Source organism: Hypomesus transpacificus, chromosome 20, assembly GCF_021917145.1.
Source record: "Hypomesus transpacificus isolate Combined female chromosome 20, fHypTra1, whole genome shotgun sequence".
Taxonomy (NCBI): Eukaryota; Metazoa; Chordata; class Actinopteri; order Osmeriformes; family Osmeridae; genus Hypomesus; species Hypomesus transpacificus.
The window spans coordinates 1,502,684-1,529,795 of record NC_061079.1 but is presented as its reverse complement, the minus strand read 5'-3'; the positions used below and the strand labels follow the sequence as shown (position 1 = coordinate 1,529,795).

General features: G+C 40.0%; 1 protein-coding gene across 3 annotated transcripts in view; it reads left to right on the top strand.

The window, feature by feature from the left end:
* opcml (opioid binding protein/cell adhesion molecule-like) overlaps nucleotides 1-27,112 on the top strand; it is a 136,409-nt gene that overhangs the window by 84,666 nt on the left and 24,631 nt on the right. For all 3 annotated transcript variants that reach the window (XM_047043376.1, XM_047043377.1, XM_047043375.1), the window contains 2 exons: nucleotides 6,953-7,188; nucleotides 16,907-17,032. In XM_047043376.1, coding sequence (XP_046899332.1) covers nucleotides 6,953-7,188; nucleotides 16,907-17,032 — 362 coding nt within the window. The remainder of the gene's footprint in view (nucleotides 1-6,952; nucleotides 7,189-16,906; nucleotides 17,033-27,112) is intronic.

The following is a 27,112-nucleotide window of genomic DNA, read 5'->3' as shown; positions in this document are numbered from 1 at the left end:
TTGTGTTCAGCAGCTTTCATACACATCTGACTTGTATGTGTTTAACAGTTGATAGACCAACCGTAAGATTCCCATCTAAATGTTATCATCCAAAACAACAATAAAAAGTAGCCCCTGTCCACAACTCAAGCTTATTGAAAATAAATGACAAGCTGTCTCTGGCTGTGTCACTGTTTTAAGATTTTAAGTAAGATTGAAAGGTAATATTTATAAGAAAAATAGTCTGTCGAAAGTCCATAACCACCCAAAAAGGTAAAGTCGAAAATAAATTATGGTTTTGCTTTTCGGAGGTACAGAATTCCTCTTTAATGTACCTTAGATTGTATTTTCTGAGGTTAAATGCAGAATATTGAATTGAATGCATCAATGAGTGTTTTATCATTAGAGCTCCTTATTCATTTAGATGCCTGTTGCCTTTAAACCTCACTTTCGTTCTCCGGTGTGCATTGAAGCACATATAAGGCTCAAAGGCTGGGATAGTGCAATCAACCGTAATAATAGGGATAATCCTCCGTAATAGGGATTATTCAAAGAACATAAAAAAGGCATTTGAGTGTGTTTCCTGCGCAGTCGGAACGATACAATCCCACTCGGGAGGGCCCTCCCACGACGACAAACGACAAAATCTCTTTAAGCTACATAAAAAAAAAAACAGTTGTTTCACTTGTGTTCTTTTGGAGTGGTGTCGTGTGGTCGTTTCAAGAGTTGTATGCATCCTCATGTTCTTCTTCCTTTTTATTCATTTCCTCTGTAAATGCAAGTTGTTCACCTTCCCTAACACACCAAGCCCTGTTGAAGATGGGCATGATCGTGTTGTTGTTTACACTCTCTGTTGCCAAACACAGCAAGCTAAACAATCTACCTATTCACCTTGAGGGGGCCGTTTCACTAGGACAGTAATGCATGGCATGAGCTCACTGTTTAATATTGCAACGGGGCATTATTGTGTTTTGGCGCAGACCGCTAATGGAAGACAAGGCCTCGCCTGGTTTTCCTACTCGAAGGTCATCCTTTAAACGGTTTTGTTTTCTAATATTCAGAAAGATGGATAGCAATCTATAGAAAGAAACAGAGATAGGAGAATGAAAGCCTCCTCCAGACACAAGAAACTTTTTGTAGTAAATTTCAGGCTGTGTGAATAAAAACAGTCTGGGGAGGAAAGAGGGGGAAATATTAGATCCCTCACTTTTTGTTTGTTTTCATATACTTCTCTTTCTGCGCCTCCGATTCTTGACCCTTGTCAAGTCCCAGGGGCATCAACAGTTATGACAAGCATAAAGACCAAACTTAGCACCCTAACAACTGTCCACACGTCTAACTGACACAAAACTAAAAGATTGTGTTGGGTTCATTATGAATGCAGATTGTTTGAGTAATAAATCATATTGCTGCTGACATGATACATAGATATGTTTAGCATGTAAGGTGTTGAAGGCAAGACGGTTCTGTGGTGTGTGATCCTCAAGTGGGGAGGCTGCTAGGTGCGACCACTCAATGTTATGACAGTGAGTTACAGAAGGGCCAGGTTACAGTTAAATATGCCTGTTTCACTTTAGATTATTTTAGAAAGAGTGGAAAAAAAAGTGTTTACGTTATGTTTTGTGGGTAGTCTGACAGCGGACTGCAAGACAAGATACAAGATCTTAAAATATACTCGCTAGTGAGAGAAATTTCATGCTCAGTGGGGAATTGCATTTGATCAGGTTTATAACTATCTATATCTATTATTATTGTGCGTGTCTCGAAAGAAATCACCAAATTAACCTAACATTCGTCATTTCCGTGACTGTTTCACTTGCCAGGCATAGACTTATATTGCACCCAAACATAGCGGTTTCAACCAAGGACAACAAACACAATGCAAATCCATAGCTACTCAAGCTGCCACCTAACAGATGCTCAAAAGAAGCTATTGATAGCAGCCGCACTGCATAATCATAGTTCAGACTTATAACCAAATGTAAGGTCGTCATTGATCTTGGAAGCAGCTCTGGTCTTTTCCTCAGTACATACAATATTGCAAAAGACAGAGTTGCTAATTAGCTGTATTGACAATTACTAATTATTTTAAACAGAATCGAAGGCTTTTGTTAGCAAACTGGTCTTTAATTTAACCTGATTATGCTTGTCTGGCAGCGTTATAGGCTTGCTGTGCCTATTTCCTGTGGGACTGGAACTCGATCACTCTCAGTTACGTCAGTAAGCGCACGGACCTCAACGTCACAAGTGAACTTCCTGAAACCACAATTCAGAGTCAACACAGGAACAACTGGCTCCAAGTCTACAATATTACAGTTGCGATTATCAACAAGATTCGTATTTACACAGGAAAGATATTATAATTCACAGACACAGGAGCAGTGTGACTGGAAGTGGAGGTTTGGGGATGTTGATGACACATGACAACATTTCAGACAGAAACCTATCACAGAGAAGTCACAGAAATATTACTCATGATTGAATTTTGGCCTGAGGCTTTTCATGGACCTATCATATTTGTCTATCCAGGTAAGGAGAGATCATTCACATGTCTCCGATGTAATCAGCTCAACAAAGTTGCTCCCGTACACTGCTGAAATGTAATGGCAGTAATCAATTCACCTCCAACCAGAAGTGATTTATCTCTTTCTTGAACCTTGGTTTACGGATACCGATAGTGATCTGCAATCACCAGGTCCTCTGCTTGGTACTTGTTGACCTAGTTTTCATATCTTAGAGAGGTGCCTCTGCAATTATTAACAGGGTGACACTCATTACATTAGAAAGTAAGGTCTTGTAGACTAGTTTATCACAGGCATTGGAATCTTCTTCCTGAATGAGTGAAGCTACCGTACACACATGAAATAACTTAACTACTTTAACTTTACCAGGTGCCAAGTGACATGTAATTTTACTTTGTTTTACTGTGTTACGACTGATCATGACTGATTATCCGTAATTATGAAACCGTAGCAACAGCAATACTGTTGTGTGTGCAACACCGTGGGCCAAATGTCCCAAGGTCATTCAAGAGATCTCAGTGGACAGTTTCCTTTTTAGACGTAATTGTGAGACATCGTTTTCAGACTAACTTTTTCACATATGCTATTACAGATTAACATTTTGCATATTTTTCTCTCTTCCAAGACATCAAACAATTGGATTTGCACTTGTCCATGAACAATGTTCAACGGTGTAGATTTCCCTGTAGTGCCATTAACCAGTGAAGCAGGTGGGAGTCAATCAGTTTGGAAAGTTTAAATGAAGGAGACCATGGAAAGCGGATACATAACTGACACTAGGGAAATTACATTTTGACGACAGACAAATCAGTCTTTGCATTTTACTACATCAGACTCTATAGTGCCTGTTATAAACCAAATGAACATAAATTGATGCTACTGTCACATCTAGTTGCCAATTCACTCCGGACGGAATAATACTGTTGGAGAGAGAGAAGCATTCAATTACAGCTTGAAATCCTAGAGTAAACAGTTTATTTTGTCACATACTGGAATAGAATCATAGTGACATAGATGGGGTTAGTGTGTGAACACGACAGTGATCCTTAAAGTGCAATTTTGTTTTGGCTTCATCCAGCCTATCTGCTGAAGTGAATGTTAATATGGTGCAGAATTAACATAAAATACTTTCTCCACTTTAAGCTTCATGTATACACATTGCATATAGTGCATATGTATGTGTCAAGGCAAGGTTATCAGGAATATCAACTACTCCTTATGTACAAATGTTATAGCTTTGCAATTTCAGGAACACTTCATCACACAATAAAAGGATGTTTCACATTAGAAATGACAGTTTTTCTTAGATTTTTGAGTTACACTATGTCAATGTTATGAGGCCCTGAGATACACTGTTATATATCATCACATACTGTATCTAACATCACATACTGTTATGTTGATATACCTCCTGTTTGTCAGTCTGTTGAAATCCCAAACATAATTTCAGCCATTTTATCAACTCATTCCACACACATTATTAGCCTTACGATCGTGGATCCAGATTGCGTGAGTTTGTGAGTGTTTGTTGAACATGTTAGGCCAGGTACTATATGCTTCGGTCTTGTGGTATCTATTTCCAGTCTGGTGTTTGAATTTAACAGTTCAGACCTCCTCGTAAGGAGAACTTATCATCGAGGTCTTATCATCACATGGAGGTAGAGCATGCTCGAGCAGGCAGAATATTTTTGATGGAGGTCTCTGGATACAGAATTGATAGGGCCTTCTAAAAACCCGGTGGTTGTCCGCTTCAGTTAAAAGGATTTATGGGTGTGCGAGCGCCCAGTCATTAGCGAGGGATGGAGGAGCAGAACTTGGAGGCTTAGCTCGAAGCGCTGCAGCCTGGACAATGAAGGAAAACCATTTCCCAAACCGACACGGTTGCATGTCATTAGAAAAACGACGCGTGTGAAGTTCAGATGAAATCGCGTTTGTGTGATAATACTTACAGTATTTAGATTTGACTGTATCGTTAACCCATATATTTTGGCGTAATGTTGCGTGTTTCAACATGGGGATGCTCAGGGGTGAAAAATAGTTTACAATTACTCCTCTAGTGTTGGACAGATTCGTCAAGTCGTGACAACAGAATACTTGCTCTGAGTTACAATATCACACTGACTGATCAGTCACAAACTTTGACCCTCACCATTTCATTGGATAAGTACAGTGTAATCATTTTGTTTGGACTCAGGGTTATGGATGCCTTGCCTGTGTTCCTAGAGCACCATCACCCTGTCCTGACAGGGAACTTCTACTGTGCATCATACCTGACCTGTACTGAATAAAACAAGCTTATAATCAGAGTTGCTGCAGCATTACATCACAATGTGGATGGTTCGTTTTATTGTCCATCACACCCGATTTAAAATACTCGACACGTCCATGCTTTTGTTTGTTTCCGCTTGTTTTGACACAAACCTGTTAAAAGCGTTGAATGTTTATTTATAATTTTTCATCCTGATTGAACGAGGTGAACTATGTCAAATTAACAGTTTGCTCAGAGCTACCTGTAGCTACCACATATGATCCTCGACACAGATGGTCATTGGTTTTCATGTGCTTGCTATCATTATCTGATATAACACAGTAACATTCAGGGAATGTGTATACACATTCAATACCTTTGACCTTAGTTGTGAATAGAGGAATACTCAATGAATAATTCATTTGAATTATTAGTACTGTAACATGATTTTGGCCTCATTTTCAGAGAATAGTAATATTCATAACACTCTCACCTACAAGCTCCCAAGTGACACAGAGGAATTTCTGATGAGGCAATTTAGATTTAGCACAAATGCAAGAAAGCATGTAAATGATTTGCACAGCTTCAAGGATTTAGATGATTATTTGCTTTGACTATGAAAGAGCAAATATTTCATGGCAGTTTGTAATGTTTTGTTACTTAGATCAGTTCTAATGTTGGCTGACTACTACGGTTTTCAAATAAATGATAGTTCAAAGAGGTGTACAGGCTGTAAGTAGATATCATCTTTTGTGGTATCTTAACTTCTCAATGTATCAGCATCCCCTCAACTAGTATAATAACGGATTACAAAGTTTACATAGGTCACCAAGCATTGATTTCAGTTCTATGGGCGTATGTGAAGTACTTTGTGACATTGCTTGTAAAAAGGACTGTACAAAAAGTATATTTGAATCCCAGTTGTGTTTCAAGTTTTTTATTTTGACTTTCGAGATAAAAACATTGTCTAAAAATAAAATAATCCACGATAAACCTGAGAATTACAGCAGTGTCCAAGGAGCGTGCCATGTCACACGTTTCTCTAGTCTTCTTAGTTCCAGTGGCATTATCTGACAGAGAGCACTGTTCGACTATATTTGAGCTACTGGCTCTCTCATGTGGGCCTCTGCTTGGTATGCAGAGCCAATGGAAGGCTTATTATGAGTTTCATAATATTCCTTCAGTGAAGTCCATTGGATTAAAGGTTAGGATGGAGGTTAGCATCGAATATTCTGGCCTGAATATAAATTACATGTTTGTTACCTGGCTCCTTGCCAACAGAGGAACACAGAATAGGCTGGGTCTTATTTATTTGTATTTTTTAAATTGTGGAACAGGATTGCCAAATGGCCTTGCCACAGGATAATAGGAAGGATATGCAAATGTGGGCGTCCAATTGTAGTTGGCAATTGTCACAGGTGCTGACATTTAAAGCAGTGTTCTGTGATAGTGTCTGTCCATTCACAAAACGACCGTGTTTGTGTGGTCCACAAACTGTATGCAGATTGTATGAAATGATGCCTTGAGACGTTTCTATAAACAGACACAGATTTATGATAAACCATAAAATATGTTATAAGAACATATTGACACCCCCCCTACTCTCTTCCACCACTCCCCCCCTCTCCCTTTCTTTCCCCATCAGATCTATACAAAGACATAATTACCATGAACTGTGAAGTGAGCAAAATTCCATAAATTCAGAAAAGAAAAAGTATTTCTTTTCTTTCTTTTTTTACATGCACACTGCTATATCCTGTACAAAGCAAGGAACGACAGTATATACGTTTAAACCCATACTTTGATCTGCCTATTGTGCTGTGTCAAACCATTTGCTATCATCAAACGAGAAATGTTCTGTCAAACTCACATTGGGTCTGACTACTGCATTTGCCACATAGCAGTAGAAAAGAACAACATGCGACCCTGTTGCTGACAAAGATGGCTTGAAGGCACCTGCTGCAATTTCAAGCAGCATGGTACCACTCAGAGACTCACAAGAAATAACTTATTTACGAAATAAAATATTTTACGGTTTCTCAAGAGTTACTTGCGTTTCTGTCTGAAACTTTATCTGTAAAAACAAGGCTTGATCACTCAGATCTTAAATCGAATGAACAGTTATGTCATGGATGTGGAAATGCAGATAATGAAATCAGTGTCTTAACATTTTCCTTGTTGTCTTTCCCCCCCCCACCCACAGATGTACTGTCGACAGCAAGGTATCGCGTGTGGCTTGGCTGAACCGCACTACGATTCTGTTTGCCGGGAGAGAGAAGTGGTCTCTGGACCCTCGGGTGGTGCTGATGGAGAACACGGCTGTCACCGAGTACAGCATCCAGATCATGAACGTGAACGTTCACGACGAGGGCCCTTATGCCTGCTCGGTTCTCACCAACAAGAAACCCAAATCCTCCAAAGTTCACCTGATCGTCCAAGGTAAGATTACTTTGTAGTTTTGCGTTTAGAAGGTTTCAGATAAAGGCTTTTGGGGTCTTGAATTGTATATTTGGCTCGTTAAGGGACTAGATTTGTTGCGTTTACAGACTGGATTTCTGCGATTGTGTTGTTTGAACCCAGACAGTCTCTGAGTCTCGGTTCAGCTGACAGAGACATGAGCAAACTCGTTTACTTTCCCACATCGGAATGTTGTAATTAAATGAAACTTGCCGAACGTGACTCGCGGTGATGAAATTAGGATTTAATCTTGGTTTAATTTCAGATGGTTGATAGATATTGATTCAGGACAGAGCGCTCTGCAAAATACCTTGGATCATTGTAAGTGAAAGAGCTTGCTAAATCAGCTGTCGATACCAGAACTTGTTATCATTTACAGTGGAATCAATTTTCTTTCATGCTAAGTTTCCAAAAACAATTAACACCATTGCCCTATAGATGTATTTTGGGGTCCGACCCTTGTGAACACTCAGTTGAGATATAATTAGAAATTGAGCTAAGTTCAGTAATTCTGAGTAATTTTCTGAGTTTTATTGTGCCTTTACAAAGCCTCTGACACTGAGGTTGGGAGGGGAGGTTAACAAATCTTTGGGGAGAAAGACCACCCTTTTGGATTGTAAATAACTGTTGATTTTATGAAAGGATTTCTATGGTTTGAGGTAAAAGGAAGCACTTGACAATAGAACAAGTTTATCAGCTGTTCATTAACCTTATTGTTTCGAAGTCCTGACACTAATTACAGTGAACAAATACTGCATAATACAAACACGGCCTAGTTAGTTATTCTTACAAGATAAGGTACACTAATTAGTTTGAGCTTAGGTAACAATCAAATTAAAACTCTATGAGCGCAAGACAAATGAATGTTTTAAGTTATTTACAAACACTATCAATAGGGATATCTGCAGCTTAATGATTCTTTTATAGAACTGTTGTGAATAAACGTATTAAACATATCCCAGCTCTTCATCGGACGACCAAATAGTGTCTGCCATAAATACAGAAGAAAAACACGTGTACATAACACATTACGTACCTAACTGTCTTTTTTCATATTCTATAAAATAATATACACATTTTATATACAAATAGACATACATAGTGGCAATTTGAACCTTCGATCTCTTCATCTGTAGTCAAATACTCTTCTCACTAAGCCTGTATCCATCCCCACAAAATACTAAGTAAACTTAGGTCATAGACGTGATAGCACTTGCCAGGTACGCTGGAGCCCATAGAAGCAGTTCTCCTGATTGTCTAAGCTGTAGAAGCAGTCCTCCTGACTGTCTAAGAAACTCACCCGATATATGACTCATGATTTCACATCAACAGGATCCCTAGCACTCAAGCAGTGCCGGTTTAAATATTTCATCCTATGTTTGGCCATGAAATCCTTTGATATGAAAGGTTTTGGGGTATTTTTGTTACTTGTTCATGATGGCACAGTTTTCTTTTTTTGCTTCTTTTTTTTGCCTTCCTGATGGAATTGGTTAGGAGCAGCAATAATACAACATGTTGTTTTGTATCAAATAATGTGTACGTACAGTACACCAGACTGAGTCGAAAGAAAGTATGTCAAGACATTTCTTTGGTGAATTCCTGTGAATTGTGTTCTCACCGGCTATCTCGTCCGCTTCGTCCTGGAGAACCTGAGATGTCATTTGATAACTCTTGGGTCTATTTTAGTTGTGGATGACTCCAACCGCTATGCATATCAATGCGGAAACCAGTGTGCATGAAAAAATTGATACATTTGAAATATTGACTATTGAGGTTATTATGTAGAGGACAAAGAATTAAGTTGACTTTGTAGGAGAACCAGACAGGACGCTGAAATGTGTATTTATACCAAGGCAAGACATAGAGGCAAGGTTTCCTTTACACTTATTTACAATAAGATAAAGAATATTTCATATTTACAAAATTATAAATACCTTTCTCTGGGATGTATTTATGCCATTAACAATTGTCCAATTATAATGCACAATGCAACCAAAATCATGTTCAGGTTTCATTCCACTGTGTTGCTTTTCAAAATTATTGAAAACATTTTGCTGATTACATGATTGTATGCAGAACTGTCAAATCAACTGTCTTGTTCAGAATGGAAGGCATGCTAGTAAATGCTATCAAGTCTTCTTCAACCTGAATGCTAATTGTTTCTCAAAAACTGCAACTAACAAGGATTGATCACAATCTTCGCATCTGATGTTGTTAAATTGATAGGAAACTATTATATTCTGTTTCGAGGAATGGCATTATGCAAAGCAATGAAAAATACATCCATGGTAATTCTGTCCTGTATGTGCCTTTCATGACACATAATAACCATTCTTATCTTCATGAGTGCTGTGAATGCTTTAGATGCATATGATATAGCTGTATACTTCTCAAGTAAGTAGGTAGCCTAGTTATAGTTCAGAATGTCCTTTTCCAAGCAGGAAGCCATTATCTCCCACACTGAAGTTGCATCTCTCTTAGTTGACTAGATATGTATCTGGCTGGACTGCACTCTACTTCGAATTGGATGTGGCACGCATTTCAGTTCCTCGAAATTGCCCTGAGGTTGTTAGAGAATGGATTCAGTACCCTGCCAATGGAACCTTCCTTTATTGCAACAAAGATCAGGAAGTCTGTGGGGGTCTGTGGGACCCTTCCGCACCCTCCAGCCATTCACCTCTGGACTGCTACTGAAATGGAGATCCATGTTAACTTGCACACAGAGAAGGACTCCAGAGGCAAGCATCAATCAGCCCGGTGACCTTGTCCACATATCCCCACAGGAATCCTGGGCACCTGCTGCTGTGGTGTCACTACTGAGTCTTGACTTGAAACAACTGCAGTTCAAGATACCGTACCAAGAGCTGTCTGTTCCTCAGGAAGGTTGCCTGCTGAAGTTGGAAGGATTTTCTACATTCGGCTGTTAAGACTGGGATGTGGTCGCCTGTTTGTTATTGAATTCAGTGTGTCAGTTTGACCATCGCTAGGAAGTTATATGTGTTCTGCATCCCACACGATGAATGGTCTGAGAATCCTGTATGTCCAGAGCATAGACAAGCATAGGAAAGCACTCAAACGTAACGTTTGTAGTCTTTAAAATTTCCTATTGATATGCTATTGTATCAACCAGCTTGGCAACTCTTGGGCCCTGTGGCAATGTTTGGCCTGAAATAATAATTTTCAGGGATTGTTGAGCAGAAGTTGTTGGCCCAACTTCTTGTTGCGACTTGGATGCTAAAATGCTCATTTTTTCAGAACCGTTGGGATAGGATTCCACATATCAATTCAGAGGAGGGAGAGACCAATAGCAAGTGACAGAGCAGATAATGTGCAAATTCTGCTATGGAAAGAAATCTCCTGCTACATCTTCAATTATCCCTTGAAATATTGTTACATTTGTTATGGATAATTAATAGGGATTATTAAAATTAAATGATGGTAATTGGTTATAATGCCATGGTTTTTAGATCAACACATATTCCTAATTTGATTTATTTCATTTATTGTGCAATTACAAGCCCATGCTGTGTAAACTGGTTAGATTCCAACTTTCCTACCCCTCAGTATTCATACGAACATGTATTGTACTGACACGGGCAGCCAATTTGGCTGTTGGGTGTTGATTTTCAATCCAAGCTTCGAGTTAATAGAAAATTAGACTTCTTGTGTTGTTGTGAGATTGCAAGCAAAGGCTGTCCTGGTGTGGTTTGGCTATGAATAACCCTGCGAGATATCAGGGGGAAACACTGCTATCACACCATTGCAGACAGTTACTCAGATGTGAGAGGAGAGAAGGAAGGGGGATGGAGTTTGCGGCCTGGGCATCCTGGGGTGCCAGAAGTTTGGCTGCCTGACCATATGTTCACCAAGATCCAATTGGACGAGAGGGGAGTGTTGCACATGGGAATGGTTCAAAACAGGGTCACACATCTGATGATTGCACCAAAATATGTGGGTCTATCTGTAAATTGAATTGGAAGATTTTTTGTTCCTTGAAAATAGGTCACAAACTGATTTTTGAGTTTTTTTAAAGGATATATCAGCAAAAGGGGTCTGTCTTAACCGGGATAATATGATTGGGTTAGCGATCGCAAGCGAGTTAATTTGACATACGTTTGAAATGTGTGTTATAGATATTTTTCATGATTATCCACAGTATTTTTTTCTCTCGAGATTTTTCGATTTTCCACACTTTATATTTTAACATGGCGAGAGGATTTTTCAGAAACTCCTCTTTTATTTCATTGTATTCTTTTTCAGAAATGTTGTGTGTTATAGTAGTTTAGTTGACAGTTTGTACCCTTAGCCTTAGTTTATTGATAAACAGCCTTCAGCTCTTAAAACAGACACTACAACTTTACATTGCTCACACATTAGTTTGTGTCTTAAGTGACACAATTTATGCTCCTGTATTTCATTTAGCGTTAGAAAACCACGGCCTGCAAGCACAGCATGGTACATCAGGTGAAAGGGGACTTCACTAATCTGTTAGTCGTCTCGGGTGTTGATGTCGTCAGCGAACAGGCTTGGCCTGGACCGCAGGAAGCCCAGCATGGCCTGATGCTACCCATATTAACCCTCCTGTTGTGGCACTTTCATGTTAATTAATTCCGGGCTCCCTCCCTGTCCAAAAGGACCCCGCCCCCTTATAGCTGACTGTAAATAAATAAATATAGATAGTTTTCATAGATGTTGTCATCTAATGCTGTGTTTGATATTTTTGCCGACTTAAGGTCTTGTGCAAATTATACGTTTTGAACTTCTATTTTGATGTTTATGGCCTGCAGGCCTCATTAACCTGAGCTCATACAACTACTTTTGAGGAATACATAAAACCTACATAAAATGAATGTATGGATTATTTGGACTATAACAAACTCAGATGAAACATATTGTGCTATTCATCACATGCGTGTGGGGATCTGTGAGAGGTAGAGAGTCCATCTGATGAAAGGGTGCCTGAACTCAATTATAAAGAGGGAGTCAGATGGCTGAGCGGTTAGGAAATGAGACTAATAATCTGAAGGTTGCCAGATCGATTCCAGGCCGTGCCAAATTACGTTGTGTCCTTGGGAAAGGCAATTCACCCTACTTGCCTCGGGGGGAATGTCCCTGTACTTACTGTAAGTCGCTCTGGATAAGAGCGTCTGCTAAATTACTAAATGTAAATAAACACAAACCCCCTCTCAACCAGCCGTTTAGACCTGGAACACCACACAGGTGTCCAAGAATTACATAAAACACGCAGAAAAGCACATAATCCCTGTGTGGACAAAGTCATGGAATCGAAATGACAATCAGACTAATCGGAAAAAGAAAACATCAGCGAGAGAAGGTGTCCGACTCGACCGCAACACACCAGGGCGGCGTTACGTCTCGTGGGGAAACCGTCGATTCTGGCTGCCTTTCCGACGCCCTCTCTGAAACGTATGGCTTTCTCCTAAGCGAAATGTCACAAACAATGTGATGAGTCGGAGGGCAAGAGTGATTCAATTCAATTATGAACCACTCCAAACACTGGATTATCCTCTTTGGTTTCTTCAAGTGCGCTGATGTGACTGTGCTTTTAGATTAGAGGCCCGAGCCCTCTTCACCATGAGGGGAAGAAAAAAAATGAGGATTTGGCCTCTCATTCAATTCACATTGGTCTAATAAGCTTCGCGAGTCATTATTGGGTGAAGGAGAAATCTCTTCTCCTTCTCTCAAAGCAAGTAATGAGGCATTTGAAATATTCAGGAAACATTATGAGAATAGAAATTGGTGAGTAGACCCCCATAAGCTTTGCTTCTATAACACATTAGAGAGGGACTTATTTTCCTGTCTCGACTGTTCGGGAAACAATTTCATACCTGCTGGGCTCTGAGGGGATGTGACCTAATTCTTCTAGCCTGCTTCTCCAATTCAACTAATGACATGTTATATATGAAAACATGTCTCATGTCACTCTGCTCTTCCTGATGTTGTACAGATGGTCCAAAACCCATTGTTCTGGTTTGTGTTTGAACCTACATGTTAAAACTTGATGTATTCTCCAACATGTCCATCCAGTTTTATTACCAGTACAGACCGAACTCACCACTCACTGCGGTCGGAAAATGCAGTTCTCTAATACAATGGTGATAACTTTTAGCACTTTCCCCTCCACCTGTAATATGTTGTGAGCGGGTCAAATGACCCACTAAAACAAAAGCAGTGAAACCACATCTTATTCCCCTGCCATGAACACAGCCCCATTAATAATGGTATTATAGGGGAGAGAAAGTGGCAATTGCCATACAAATACACGACCATGTTCACTCAGCATGTTACAACACAAACAACTTAGCTTCATAACCCCCTGGAGGTAACAGCTAAGCAATTACGATAAAGGCCACAAAACGAATCTATCGGCCATGTGAGATTTTAATATTGTGCGAATGTTTAGAGGTATGGTTCATCTCCCGTGGGCTTGTGAAAAGTCGTACGACATTCAGACAAGCTTGTGGTAAAATGTTGTTTTTGGAAAGGCCAAAGGTCACATCTTGTGTGGACTTAAATTGACATAACTATTCTTGGAATATACGTAATCCATCTTCAACGATTCTTCGTACTTTTTGCAACTCGATGAGAGTTTACAGTTAGATGGGTTAGTCACACAGGCTACACTGCAGTCACAAATGTAATAAGCAGTTCTTTAGCTCCCGTTGCAATTTTCTCCCCCTTTCAACGTGATAATATTTGAGAAAAGGCCTTATGAGTCCCTAATCGGATCTTGGCTGATGTGTTTTGGAACTTGATAATAACTGGCAACTTTCTGAGTGAGCGCTGCTCAAGCGAACGTCTTATCGCTGACGCTTGCTAACATGTTCAGCCAAGTATCTGCTTTTCATACCAAATACATTTTCTCAAAATAGTGTGTGTGTGTGTTTTGGTAGAAGGTGGTGTGTGTGTCTGGAGGAGGTTGTGTGTGTGTGTGTCTGGAGGAGGTTGTGTGTGTGTGTGTCTGGAGGAGGTTGTGTGTGTGTCTGGAGGAGGTTGTGTGTGTGTCTGGAGGAGGTTGTGTGTGTGTCTGGAGGAGGTTGTGTGTGTGTCTGGAGGAGGTTGTGTGTGTGTCTGGAGGAGATTGTGTGTGTGTTGGGAGTAGTTGCGACGCATGAGAGCCTCTTCCTCCCAAATTAGCCTCTTCATCAGTGGCTTCTTCCACAACCTAATTGAATTCCAAAACCACCATATTTCAAAAACAAAATTAGTCAATCAGGCACGTTTGTGTTTTACCACACTATGCCATTATGACACTATAACACAAAGTTAACAGTAAAGTTTCACTTCAATAGAGGTATTGTCATCTGGATAGCACCCTAGAACACAGGGAAGCTTCGGGTGTACGCCCCTGGGAAATGTCGTCTTTGAACTGAGTATCCTGGCAGTTTAAAGGGAGGCGCATCCCCCTGTTACCTCGTAGCAGCCAGCAGGTCGTGGGCTTGGATCCATTTTTTCTTTCTTCCTATTTCCCTTTAAGACCCTGTGTTGTATCCCTCCTCATAGGGTCAGTGTTTAGAGATGCAATAGCTCCATGAATGTGGTTCAGGTGCTCCATGGAATTCACAACGAGCTCCATGTTGGTTGAGACCTCGAGGTGGTGCTGTGATGTTTTCAGAATGAGGTGGGGGTTCGAAAGGCTCACTGACGAGTGATCCTTTTGATGTTTTAGTTCAGCTTTTAAATTAGTAATGAGAGAAGTTTGAACATCAATAATAGATTTGGAGAACATTGACTGGAACAATGCCTTTGATGTGGCTGCATGTCAATGGATCAAAATGGACAGAAACACCGTTTTTTTCCACTCAATGATGTCCCGTAGTTCTCATAATCCCCCAAAAGATATTTTGCTAATACTAGCTAACTTGCAACTACCACAACAGTACAGCAAACCCAGAACTGCAATTTTAACCAAATTAGCATTTGCTGTCAATATGTAAACCAACTAGTAACTTCTGTTATGTTGGGGTCTGAAATATTATTTAATTACATTTTGAGTAGCATGGGCCTTTATGATATCCCCAACTAACAGCTAAATTAATATATTAAAGTAAATGTCACCAATTTGATCGTTGTTAAATGCCGTTAAAACATTTTGGTTGAGAACATTGTTGTGTTTTTATCTCACCAAGCCAGAGGAAACACAAAAATGGGTCTGTTTACAGCTCATGTGGAAGATGAGGGTGACAACTTGCACCTTGATTTGAGTATAATTTACTGTCATACCCTGCACCTTGTTAATAGATGGAAGCCAGTTGTTTTGCGAAAAAAAACATAGCTTATGTAAAAAAACATGTTTTACATTAGCTTTCAATTAAGAGCAGCCATTTGTAACCCCAGGGAGAGAGGCAGAGCTGTGGGTAGAGATCAAAATCTCTTGAGTGCCCAGTGAGTAATTGGATAGTTGGTTATCCTCGTCATTCCTTGACAATAAAGGAACTTAAGGCCTGTTAGACAGACATACCTCTACACCACACAGAGAGAAAGCTTTACCGGAAAACATCCATATAGGTTACTGTTTTTGCCCTTTACTTACAGCACCTCAATACTTTTTCCCCAATTAATCACACGCAGCGCTCACATGAAAAGAGAAACATATTCTCGCCAGTACAGGGGCCCATGTTTCAATCGCCTAGCAACCAACATTATCAAGCAAGAGGACTGTCACCTGTGTACCAAACAGACGCTGCTTCATTTATCACTGTGGGAAGCCCCAGAACAAGGATGTGCACCCGGGGCCTCCTGCTAATCCAGCCCTCGCTGCCCGCTATTCAGAGCCAGTTAGTCTGTCTGTTCTCCCTGCCTTAGATGTACGGCAGAAAACTTGGTTGCCAAAGGTCAGATGGGGTCCGAGTTTCTTATTCTTTATATAATCAGGTTACAAAAATGTGGTTTGCCGAGTTTGGGGCAATCAGTGGTGCCAGAATCCCTAACCCCAACTGCTTATGCCCTAGTTAGGACTTTAGTTGGGCAGTATAGTAGAAGCCCATTGAATAAGCAGATAGTACAAGAAGCACAAAAAACCTTGTCTAGCAACACTATGTCTGAGTATATGCACATCATGAGAGGGTAGGAGAAAGTTCTTCAGTGGCATTTAAAAGTAGGTTGAACATTATGCCCCAAATTACCAAAATGTGACATTAGCAATGCATGCTAATTAGAGCAGTAGATTCAAAGGTCAATGGGATGCAGAGCTGCGAATCACTCATTGTGTAATCTGCAGAGCTTGCCTATATTCCTCATCTATCGTAATGATCATGATGTGTAGTAAAGTATCATTATTGACAACAATAACTTATACAATAACTTACGACTTCAGTTGCTTTGTGTACACGACATAGGACACAACAACATCAAAATGTGTTTGAGCTTTTAATCATGAAGTTTAATCTTTCTTGATCATGTCAAATTGAGATATTACCCCGATATTGCATGAGATGAATATGAATTCATTACTAGATACTAGATGTATTATTTGATTTGTAAGCGTGGAAGACCCAATTATACAGCATGTATACGTAAATATACTGCCTAACAAGTGAATTGAATGTGCATTGCTATTAGAAGTACCGTTACTTTTAAGGGGAAGGGAACCTTGTTTGTTTGTCTACAAAAATACTGGAACCCTGTACGTATCGTTTTTCTGTACTAATGTATGTTATTTTGTGTTCTCTTTCTTTAGTACCTGCTAAGATCACAAACATATCAACAGACGTCACGGTTAATGAAGGCAGCGATGTTACCCTGATGTGCTTGGCAGTTGGTCGTCCAGAACCCAACATTATCTGGAAACATCATTCTGCAAAAGGTAAGATGCTACCCTGTTAAAACTCTAGCATGAATTTGCTCTTCAGAACATGCTCCAATTCCGTTAACAGTTGCACAAACATGACAAATAGTCAAACATTGCTCCTGCACCCGCATCTTAAAAAAAAACTACAGTTTGTTTGTTTTTGTTTCTTTGCTATTTTCTGTTATCTTTAGTCTTCCTAAATGATACATTATCAATCATGCGTTTGATTAAGCAACATGTTGGCTGTCATAGCCTAGACCTCATAAACATATACATACATAACAGAGTTGTCAAAGGGATGACATCATTTATCTTGCTAAACTGTGTTGGTGCCTACCCATCCCCCCCACCCCCCATCCAATGCACACCTACACCACTTGTTTCATATAATAATCGCCCACGCAAGCAACAGTTTGAATCTGAATAAGTACATGGCTTTGTCAGAGAATTCTGCTGTGTTGAAGCAGCTTATAATTACTCCTGGAGGTCTGATGTAACAATGTTTGCTGCTGTACTATTCTGCTAGGGGCATTAATCTTTTTGCAATAGTGACGTTTGATCAGATTCAACAGAGATAACTCACCTAGAGTCTATTCGCTAAGCTCCAACCGACTCTTCTGGTTTGGCTGTCGTCCAGAGAATTTTTTTTTTAAATAGTTTGTTGCGCTGTGTGACAGCCTATGGTGGTAGAACGTGCGCGTGTTGAATGTTATTATTGAAAACCTTGGTTTACTTTCCACCAAACGCTCCGTTGTGTGTCATGTGCTGCTTGTGTCCCGTCCTCCCGTCTGTGTGATCATCCAACGGGCAACGTGATCGTCCACAGCCCAGATGTTGCCCCCCCCCCCCCCCGTACGTCGCTAGCAGTGCCAATTTTCACAGTCAGACAGGTTTAAATACCTCAATACCGTGCGGATTCCAGGACTGACCGACAATATTTACCCTAAACTATTATCTACCGCAAACTTAAATGTGAAATGTCCGCTACGATCACTCTCAAAAGACCGTTTGACTTAAGAACTGGATGGAAGAAACAGATGGTGCTATTCATAGATTTGTTGTAATGTTTAATTACATCGTTAATGAAACTTTAATGTGGATAGCACATTATCGTTGGAATGTTGATCTTGTTTCCTGAACTAACAATAATGGAGGCGAGGACTGTGTTGATACTGTAAGAGTTATTACCAAACTGCATGGATGGACAAGCGACAGCAACAAAAGCTGCAAATATGAAGAGATGGAATCACTTCTGAAAACCAATATGTGGGCCTTTGCACAGAGAGGGAGGGAGTGTGTGTGTGTGTGTACGTATTTGTGTTAATGCCAGCAGACTGGAAAGATGGCAGGTTATCTTCTTTGACATTTATGTGAGTATAGCACTAATGAAAAGAAAGTAGACGTGAGCCATGTTTGGGCCGTCTAGCCTTGCTGTGAGGACGTAAATGTTTTCCTCCCAAGTGGCATTTATCCGGCTGGTTTTTCTCAAGAAGGTTTCTTGGTGCTCACCTACCATTATTGACCACTCTTTATATATTCATACATTCAACCATAACTTTTTTTTCACAAGTTAATTCTAGTTATTCTTTAATCCTACCACATTTAGATGTACCGTAGAGCTTTCCTTAAATCAGTGATCATCAAGTGCATTATAGCATTCTTGATTCAGAAAGGGAATGCGAGGGAGCTGTTGCCATGGTATTTGGTAGTTATTATTCAACTCTATATATAATTTTAGATCTTCACACTCACTGGTGTCATGAACATGGAGAAATCTACTTGAACGGTTACTGATGCGGAACACACTTCACCTTTCTCAGCGAGGATTGGCAAATGACAGGAAACCACCTCAGGAGATTATTTTAAAAGTTCCCTGTTTCTTCTCTTATCTGAACGAAAACCAGAAAATACGTTTGTTAAATAACATAACAAGACTGATTTGAAGATGAAGTATAATCGTCTGTCCTCTCACACACCTTGCCCCTATTTGTTCTTCTGTAGTCAAAGTTCAGGATAAGGGCGAAGGGAGGCTGTAATCACTGAGGCCCTGTTGTCGTCCAACTAATATATGTGCCTAATCAATCCCAGTTTCAGCTTGATTTAGTGCACTACAAGGCTATGGCCCCACTTCAATTAATCTGGACACCGTGAATTATTCAACACTGTGCACTTAATCCTTGGCTGCTGGTTGCTAAAAGGATTATACAATGTATGCATGAATGAGAAGAAACACAGCGTTCAAAGGACATTGTAGTGAGCCAAATGGATCGGTTCAAGCCATTAAAATACATAATGAACATATGAATAGGTTACGAGTCCATATTACCTGGACTGTCAAAATCTAGTGGAAAACAGGTGAATACTGCGCATAGCGAGATAAGATGTAAGTATTCAATATTTTAGGGTTTGAGTGTGTGCGGTGTGTAGGCAGAGGCCTTCCAGTTCCGCTACCATCTCGACGAGAGACAAACTGCCCTCTCCGTCTCTCTGATACGTTGAATCACGAGAAACAACATTGACGTCGTGACAACGCTCGTCAATCACATTCCCGTCAGTCAAGGAGTCCATCAACCCCTTTTTTCTTATTCTTCATAGTCTGTATGTGTTGAGGGTTGTTATAAAAAGTTGTCGTTTGTGACTCTTAGCTCCTTGCCCTCTAATTTGGCAGTGTCAGGATGTCAGGATGTGATTGACAGTCCCGTGCCAACCTTGATGGATGTCATTGCCTGTTGGCTGGTTTCTGATGAGAGGCAATCAGACTATCATGCAGGGGAAATGTATGGAGTACCATTTGCACACTTATGTCTGTCATAAGTGTATGGGAGGGCTCACGTTGACATGGGAGTGATGGTGAAATCATTGGGGTGGAAATGGCTAACAGGTTCACTCAAGAAGTTTAGGAGAAGAGTTTTCCCACAGTGAAATATGGCGGGTAGTAACACCACTGCAAGGAAAATAGATCATGCTCACGTAAAATGACCTTTAGCATTTGTATGAGTGTAGGTCAAGTTTAGTCTGTTACTGATAATTACTAACCCAAAATAATCTGGAGTCGGGTGGCTGAGCGGTTAGGGAATCTGGCTGGTAATCAGAAGGTTGCTGGTTCGATTCCCGGCTGTGCCAAATTACGTTGTGTCCTTGGGCAAGGCACTTCACCCTACTTGCCTCGGGAAGATTGTCCCTGTACTTAGTGTAAGTCGCTCTGGATAAGAGTGTCTGCTAAATGTAAATGTAATCTTGCAATAATTAACTATTCTACCAGCATTTTATCTTGATAGTTTGTTGTGGGCGTCTCTTGTTAATTGGCTTATAAGTTATTTGTTATTTGATTGGAGTTATTTTTAAACCCCTCCCACTTATGTTATGTGGGAGGAAGTCTCTGAAGGTGAAATAAGAAATAGACTTTGTCCTCAGTATTTTATTCTAATAATCGTATTCTTTTTGCCACTGTGCCACTTTTTGTTTTACGTTTTGCTTATCACTGGCACTAAATGGAAATAAACACCCCTTTCTAGTGGACACTGGTTCTCATTGTACTATTTTACTTCAGTCAGTGTTACACATTTTCAGTTGACAATTACCAAGTTGATTACATTTGAGAAAACATACATTTCAGTATTTCACCAAGAAGATGCTTCGTAGCCGACAAAATATGTTAACAAATATGCATTTCTAATGTATCATTGGCTAACGTATCATTGCCTAACGCATCACTGGCTAATGTATTATTGGCTAACGTATCACTGGCTAACGTATCATTGGCTAACGTATCATTGGCTAACGTATCACTGGCTAACGTATCACTGGCTAACGTATCATTGGCTAACGTATCACTGGCTAACGTATCATTGGCTAACGTATCACTGGCTAATGTATTATTGGCTAACGTATCACTGGCTAACGTATCATTGGCTAACGTATCATTGGCTAACGTATCACTGGCTAACGTATCATTGGCTAATGTATTATTGGCGCTTCACGGTACTCCTGACACCTCCTCCTGACACTTCCGTGTCTCTCTCCGTGTCAGAGTTCACACGGTCCAGGCCGAACGCACCGACGGGGGCGTGAAAACTATCAGAGGAGCTTCACGACAGTTGCTGCAGTACAGAGCGCCGGCTGAGGCTGAGAATAGCTGGAGCGGGTGTGATGGGACTGTTAGGAGAAGGTCACAGGACAATGCAGCCTTAGTTAAATCAACTTTGTACTAATGTAGTGTCTCTAAATTAGCTTTTCAGTATCTTGCACGACACATCAGTCCATGTCTAGAAGGAGCTTTGTCTTCTGTAATGACACAACAACGAAGGCCAACAACTTTTTTTTAACAAAAATGTTATTTAACCAGGCAGAATCATTAAGAACAAAATTCTTATTTACAAAGATGGCCTGGCAAAAAGCTGAATCTTTTTGCAAATGCTAATTTGTCTGTTGGCTTTATTTGTGGCCATTGGTTTAGAAAGTTCACTAAGTGCATTACTAAGAGCTCCTTTTTCATCATAATAACTCAATTAGGCACAGCCAAAATGTCCCAAAGCCTTGATGCAAAACATTATTTTTTAAGATGCCAGCTGTTCATAAAAAAAATTGCCAGTCCTTTTTCTTTTTCAAAGCATATGGAGCAAGATTGTATTTGTTCCATCTCCTTTAACATTTAACCATTTGGAACTTTGAAAAGCAACACAAAAAGTAATGAGAAATGTATGTGGGTGTATTCATATCAAATACATTAAAGCAGCAATAATGTGTAAATAACATTCTACAGAGTAAACAGTTCCGCCATTTCAACTCCATTCAAAAGTCTAATTGTTCCTGCAGACACTGAATTAGATTATTTTCACTCAGACAGTTAGTTCTCTGCTGTTCACCGCCACTGAGAATGACAAAACTGTGTATTTAAATTGTGCGAATGTGAAAACAGTTTGACCTGTTTCTGTCTTCTGAATTTTTCTAGGTCAGACTGTAACTGTGGGGAAAATGGAGGTGACCATAAGTATCAAGATAACAATTATTAAATAATCTATGCAAACAAGATTTTGGGGGAAATAGAATCTTTTGCAAACAACATCCAATTGTGTTGTAACTTTTGTGTTAATAAGATTATTAACAGTAATCATTGTAGTGTGTCTGTGAACAAACACAATGGTATTTATCACAATTTGTCATATCAGTTACACTACTTACGCACAAAATACATAGGAGTGTGCCCTACTTTTAAACGATCTTTTAATGATTTTGAACTATGTTGAAAGCATATGACAGACCCCATTGATTTTCCTAATGAGATTCATGTACTGCTCGAAGTTAACTTTAATACCATTATGCAGCGTGTAAAATAGGATGTTTGAAACTAAAGCTTGTGCTCCACTTTCCAAAGCGCACACCTCCCCCTGGTAAATGATTCCCTGGTGCCAACAGAGCAGAGAAATAAGCGATTCTTCTGTTGTGGATGTTGTTTCCAAAGCTCCTCAAGGCTCCATTGTGTCTTTGACGTGGAATTTTAAACAAGTGGTACTTTTCAATTATCACAACTTTCCTCATCTTCTCTCGCTCTTAACGAGTCATATGTGCTAGTTACCATGCTGAATCACGACTGCACAAAAACGGTGATGCAAGAAGATTAATACTGACTGTAGTGTGAATGAAAAGGGTTGAGAGAGAGAGAGAGACAGAGAAACAGAGACAGAGAGAGAGAGACCAGCAGACTTAGATAGACAGGGTGAAAGAGAGACAGAAATAGACTGAGAGACAGAAAGAGAGAGGCTGAGAGCTTGTTAAAACCAGAGAAAGAAGGAAAGAAAGAACATGGAGGGTCAAGGACTAAATTCTTGAAAGCTTCGGTTTCCCCCCAGAGGTGTCCCTGCCAAACCTGCTATGTGTTTGACGCGCCAACCAGAAGACAGCTGCAAAGTGTTTCTGACGAGCTGGGCACCTCCTTATCCGGCATCATAAATCAACTACAAACACGGCTAATTACTTACCAACTTTCATGTTTAATAACCGAGAGAGAGGAGAGAGGAGGATGAGGAAGGGGGATTGTTACTGCAGACACATGAGTGTCTCCCCCCCCCCCCCCCCTCCTTTTTGTTTCCATGTGAATGGAGAGAGGAGCAAGATCTTAGGATGAAAAGTGTATCAACCCCCCCACACACACATCCACCTCCGCACCCTAGCCCCCCCCCCCCACACACACATCCACCTCCGCACCCTAGCCCCCCCCACACACACATTCACCTCCGCACCTTGGCCCCTCACACAAACACATATCCCAGGCTCTTTATTATGGCTTAATAACATGTCATCTTCAAGTTATTCCTCAGAGTGAATTTCCGAATAAAATGTTGCTAGTTCATCACCGTGTGTCCCATTTCACAGTTGGAGTCAGAGAGGGGCATTTTTTATTTACTGGCAGTGGGAAACAATTGAATAATCGTCTCTTACAAATTTAACTTGTGCACATTTCTCAAGGAGAACTGCTTTCAACTGGACTTCCCCCCTGTGCCTGTTCTCTCTCTGTAAATGCATTCATAAACTAAATCATTTGAACACATCTGTATTAAGCGTGTCTGTGTTAACTACTGCACTTGAAGGAGTGTGAAAATAATAAATGGACATCCTAATCAGCAATGTACAGCCTTGAATATAACATGACTTAAGGGCTCTTTTAGCAAAAGGCGAAAATGTTCAAACGTTTTGAGTTTATATCTTCAGAAAGCTAGACATTTTTAGCATCTCTGATGTTCTGCTTTCAAGTAAGACGTCTGATTGGACAGGACCCTTGTAGGAAAGTAAGCCCACTGTAGATGTACATGCGGTTCAACCAGCACTCATTGTTTTAAGGTTGGGCATGGGGAGGGCTGCCGTCCTCCGTCCTCCAGACCCAGGAGTCTCCTAAGTGAGCCAAGAAATACAGTCTTAGTCTCGACCGCAGGGTGTGAATCCATTAAGGCTCTTTTTTTATCCAGTTACTTGTCAATACTTTAATCCACCATTGGGCATCTTCCCAGCATCAAAAACCACTGAAAAAATAAACACAGTATCTTACCTCTTTAACCCCAACTACCGTCTTGTCTTGTGGTTGTGTGGTTTTAGACAGGCTTGCTGGCTTGGGAAAGACGTATGCATGAAGGACACATCTCATGAAACCTTAGCCTGTTACAATAGCGCCCAAGGTGTGATTTGAAATAACATCTTGAGGACCCGGATCTGCTTGGAATTCAACCTCATCTCGTTATCGTCCTTGGTTTTCTCTATTGCTGCATCTAGCTTCCATACATAGAAGCACAAATTTAACAGAAATCGTGATGAGTGCATTTTTTCGTGTAAGTGGTTTGTTTCCAGGTTCATTGTCGTTTTCAATCATTGTTTCTTTATTTTATGTCAGTTTTTTTATTTTTTTTATCCTTGAAAACAGTTGGGCACTTACGTCAGAATATTATCCATTTAAAGTTTGTTTCTGTATACAGGCCACACAATATATTGTGCTACTCTATTCATTGAATTTTCAAGTTTAACCTTGAACCAGAAAAAGCTTTTACACTAGTGCACTTATAAGCATGTGCGGGTGAATATGATTTTAATAAAGAAAAAAGAAAAATGTTATGTGGACCTAGACTGTATTCCTCTGTCCTTGACAGCAGAAAGTGCCATGGTTCAGAGTTAGTCTCATTCAGGTTAGGGCAAGCAAAGGTTCTTTATTCAATTCCCACTTTCTTGGAACTATAATGCAGACAGTAGAAGTTGTTGTGCTCTTAATGAAACTCCAAGCAAGGGAATGGCTATCAGCAAAGACTCAAACGATTTGCATTCCATATTCCATTCAATTAATTACATTTAATTAGTCTAATATCAGATCATTATGAAAAGTAAAAGCCGTAATCTCAAGACCACTCATCCACAAACTGTATGTACACTTCTATAGACACTTCTATTCAAAGCGACATACAGGGGGAATTTGAACCTGGGACCTCTCGTGCTCTCAATGCTCTAACTACTGAGCTATAACCAACCCGATCCAACTCCGTTCAAGACAAACACTTCCTCAAAACATGTAGAAAAACACAGGTAAAAACTATTATTTTTTTCTTCTTTTTTACAAAACACGTTTACTTTTTCCTCCAGCTGTAAATCCCAGAGGTACTGATTCTTCCTGGCTTCCTCTCCTGGCTTCAACACAAGGTGTGGTGGAGCAGGGAACCAGACTGGAACCAGACCTGGTTGAAACTGTTCAACAGTGCACCAGATGTAAAAACAGATGTGCTTTTTTAACAGCACTTATTAATAATGCATCCATTCTAGCCCCTGGATGAGTCTCTGTGTTTGCTGGTGTTTAAGGAGTTAGTCTTGCATAAGTCATCCCTTTTATTGGGATAAAAAAAAAAAAAAATAGTTTGGGGATACATAGCTGGTTTCTTGGAGGCGACTTTATGAATTCATGTAAGAATTCACTGTTCATGCTTTGTCGCAGTGATGGTGCTGGGAATAAAAATGTTGATGAATTGTCATTTATTTACACGAGGGCACTTTTTAACGCATTAAATCAAAACAAAAAAAATGATTTGAGAAACAGAACAACTGCACCACGTGAAGCTAAGAAGCATTGATTGACTGTTGTTTTCTAGAAGGTCATGCATTTTAAATGAACGAGAAGAGTGTTGAAATTGATGGAGGCATTCACCAACTGAATTATGAAGTCAGACTGGGTGGGCGAGGAGGGTGTGTGTGTGCGTGTGTGTGTGCGCCCAGAGTATTTATTAATTCCTTGGAACTTAGTGTAAGAAATGTTTAGCAGTCACTCATTGACCATGAGGACCATCTTATTACTAGATGGCATCATGTCGAAAAACGAATGATGCCAAGGGTGGTTTGTTCAAAAATTCTTGGAAGTCTAACCGTTGTTTCCTGTCAGATCTGGACTGCGACTGACCGGCCCACGACCGTGTATTATTAATATTTATTTATTTATTTTTGCATTATGCCGCGGCCATTTGACCGGCCGTTTGGGAAATCTCCCGAGTCTCCCGGTGGCCAGTCCGACCCTGTTTTCTGTAAAGGGATTTATAAACCAGGGAGACGGTATCAGTGTACACACCTTGAACCATCAGAAAGTTATTTGATGACTTTGCTTTTTACTATGAGCACAGGAGTGAGATTGTAGCCAAATCAATTTGTCATCATACCCCTTCTGTTTGTGTGCCTTAGTTGGAAAGGGCCTCTAGAACCAAACGTATTGCTGAGTCAGCTGCAAAAATCATTTTTGCTGCCTGCTCCACAGTGTGATTGTTACAGCACTTTACGTTTCTCTGCCTTCCTGCGAAACTATTTTATTTACATTTCTGGGACAATTACAGGCAACGTCTATCTACTGGGTTTTGTTTAGTTTTCACATTATTTATCCAAACCTCACTGCAAGTGACTTCATTTAAAAGTGACTCAAATGGCTTCAACATAATTATAGAGTTATCTTGCCATAATTAGGCCATTGTAAAGAAAAGTGTAACCATTTTTCAATATACCACTTGTTATGCTCTGCTGAGAAAGCAAGATTTTTATCATCATATATCAAATTGAACTGCCCCCATTCTGTCAATGTCTAGAAACCCTCGCCAAGAAAGTGGAAATAGTTTCTTGGCTGCAAATGTTTTTTTTTTTTTTGTAGCTCAGACAGCATTTGGGTCACAAGCAAGTGCAAACCCAAGCAAATGTCGTTTTTAAAGAAGACCCATTTAAAATAAACATAATGGTTCACCTCACTCTCCTGCTCTCTGCAACATGACTGTTAAGATTGTTTCTGTTTTGTAGTTTGTTATTGTAAAACACCTCAGAACCACACAGTACTGTGAGAGGTTTCATGTTTACCTTGTCTACATATAACTCTAAACTCTAAATGTAGGAACCTTGATGAAAACAAGGAAGGAATGTCTGTTTTTTAGTACTTGTTTCTTTATAATGCTCTGATTATGTTTCAAGTTTAGGTACAGGTACAGGTACTTGAGCCTTATTTAGTCCTCTTTTGTGTTTGAAGTGCCTTAGAAATTAAAATTCTATTTTCTCAATTCATCTAAATCACACATACTAACCCCTTTGATAATTTCCCTC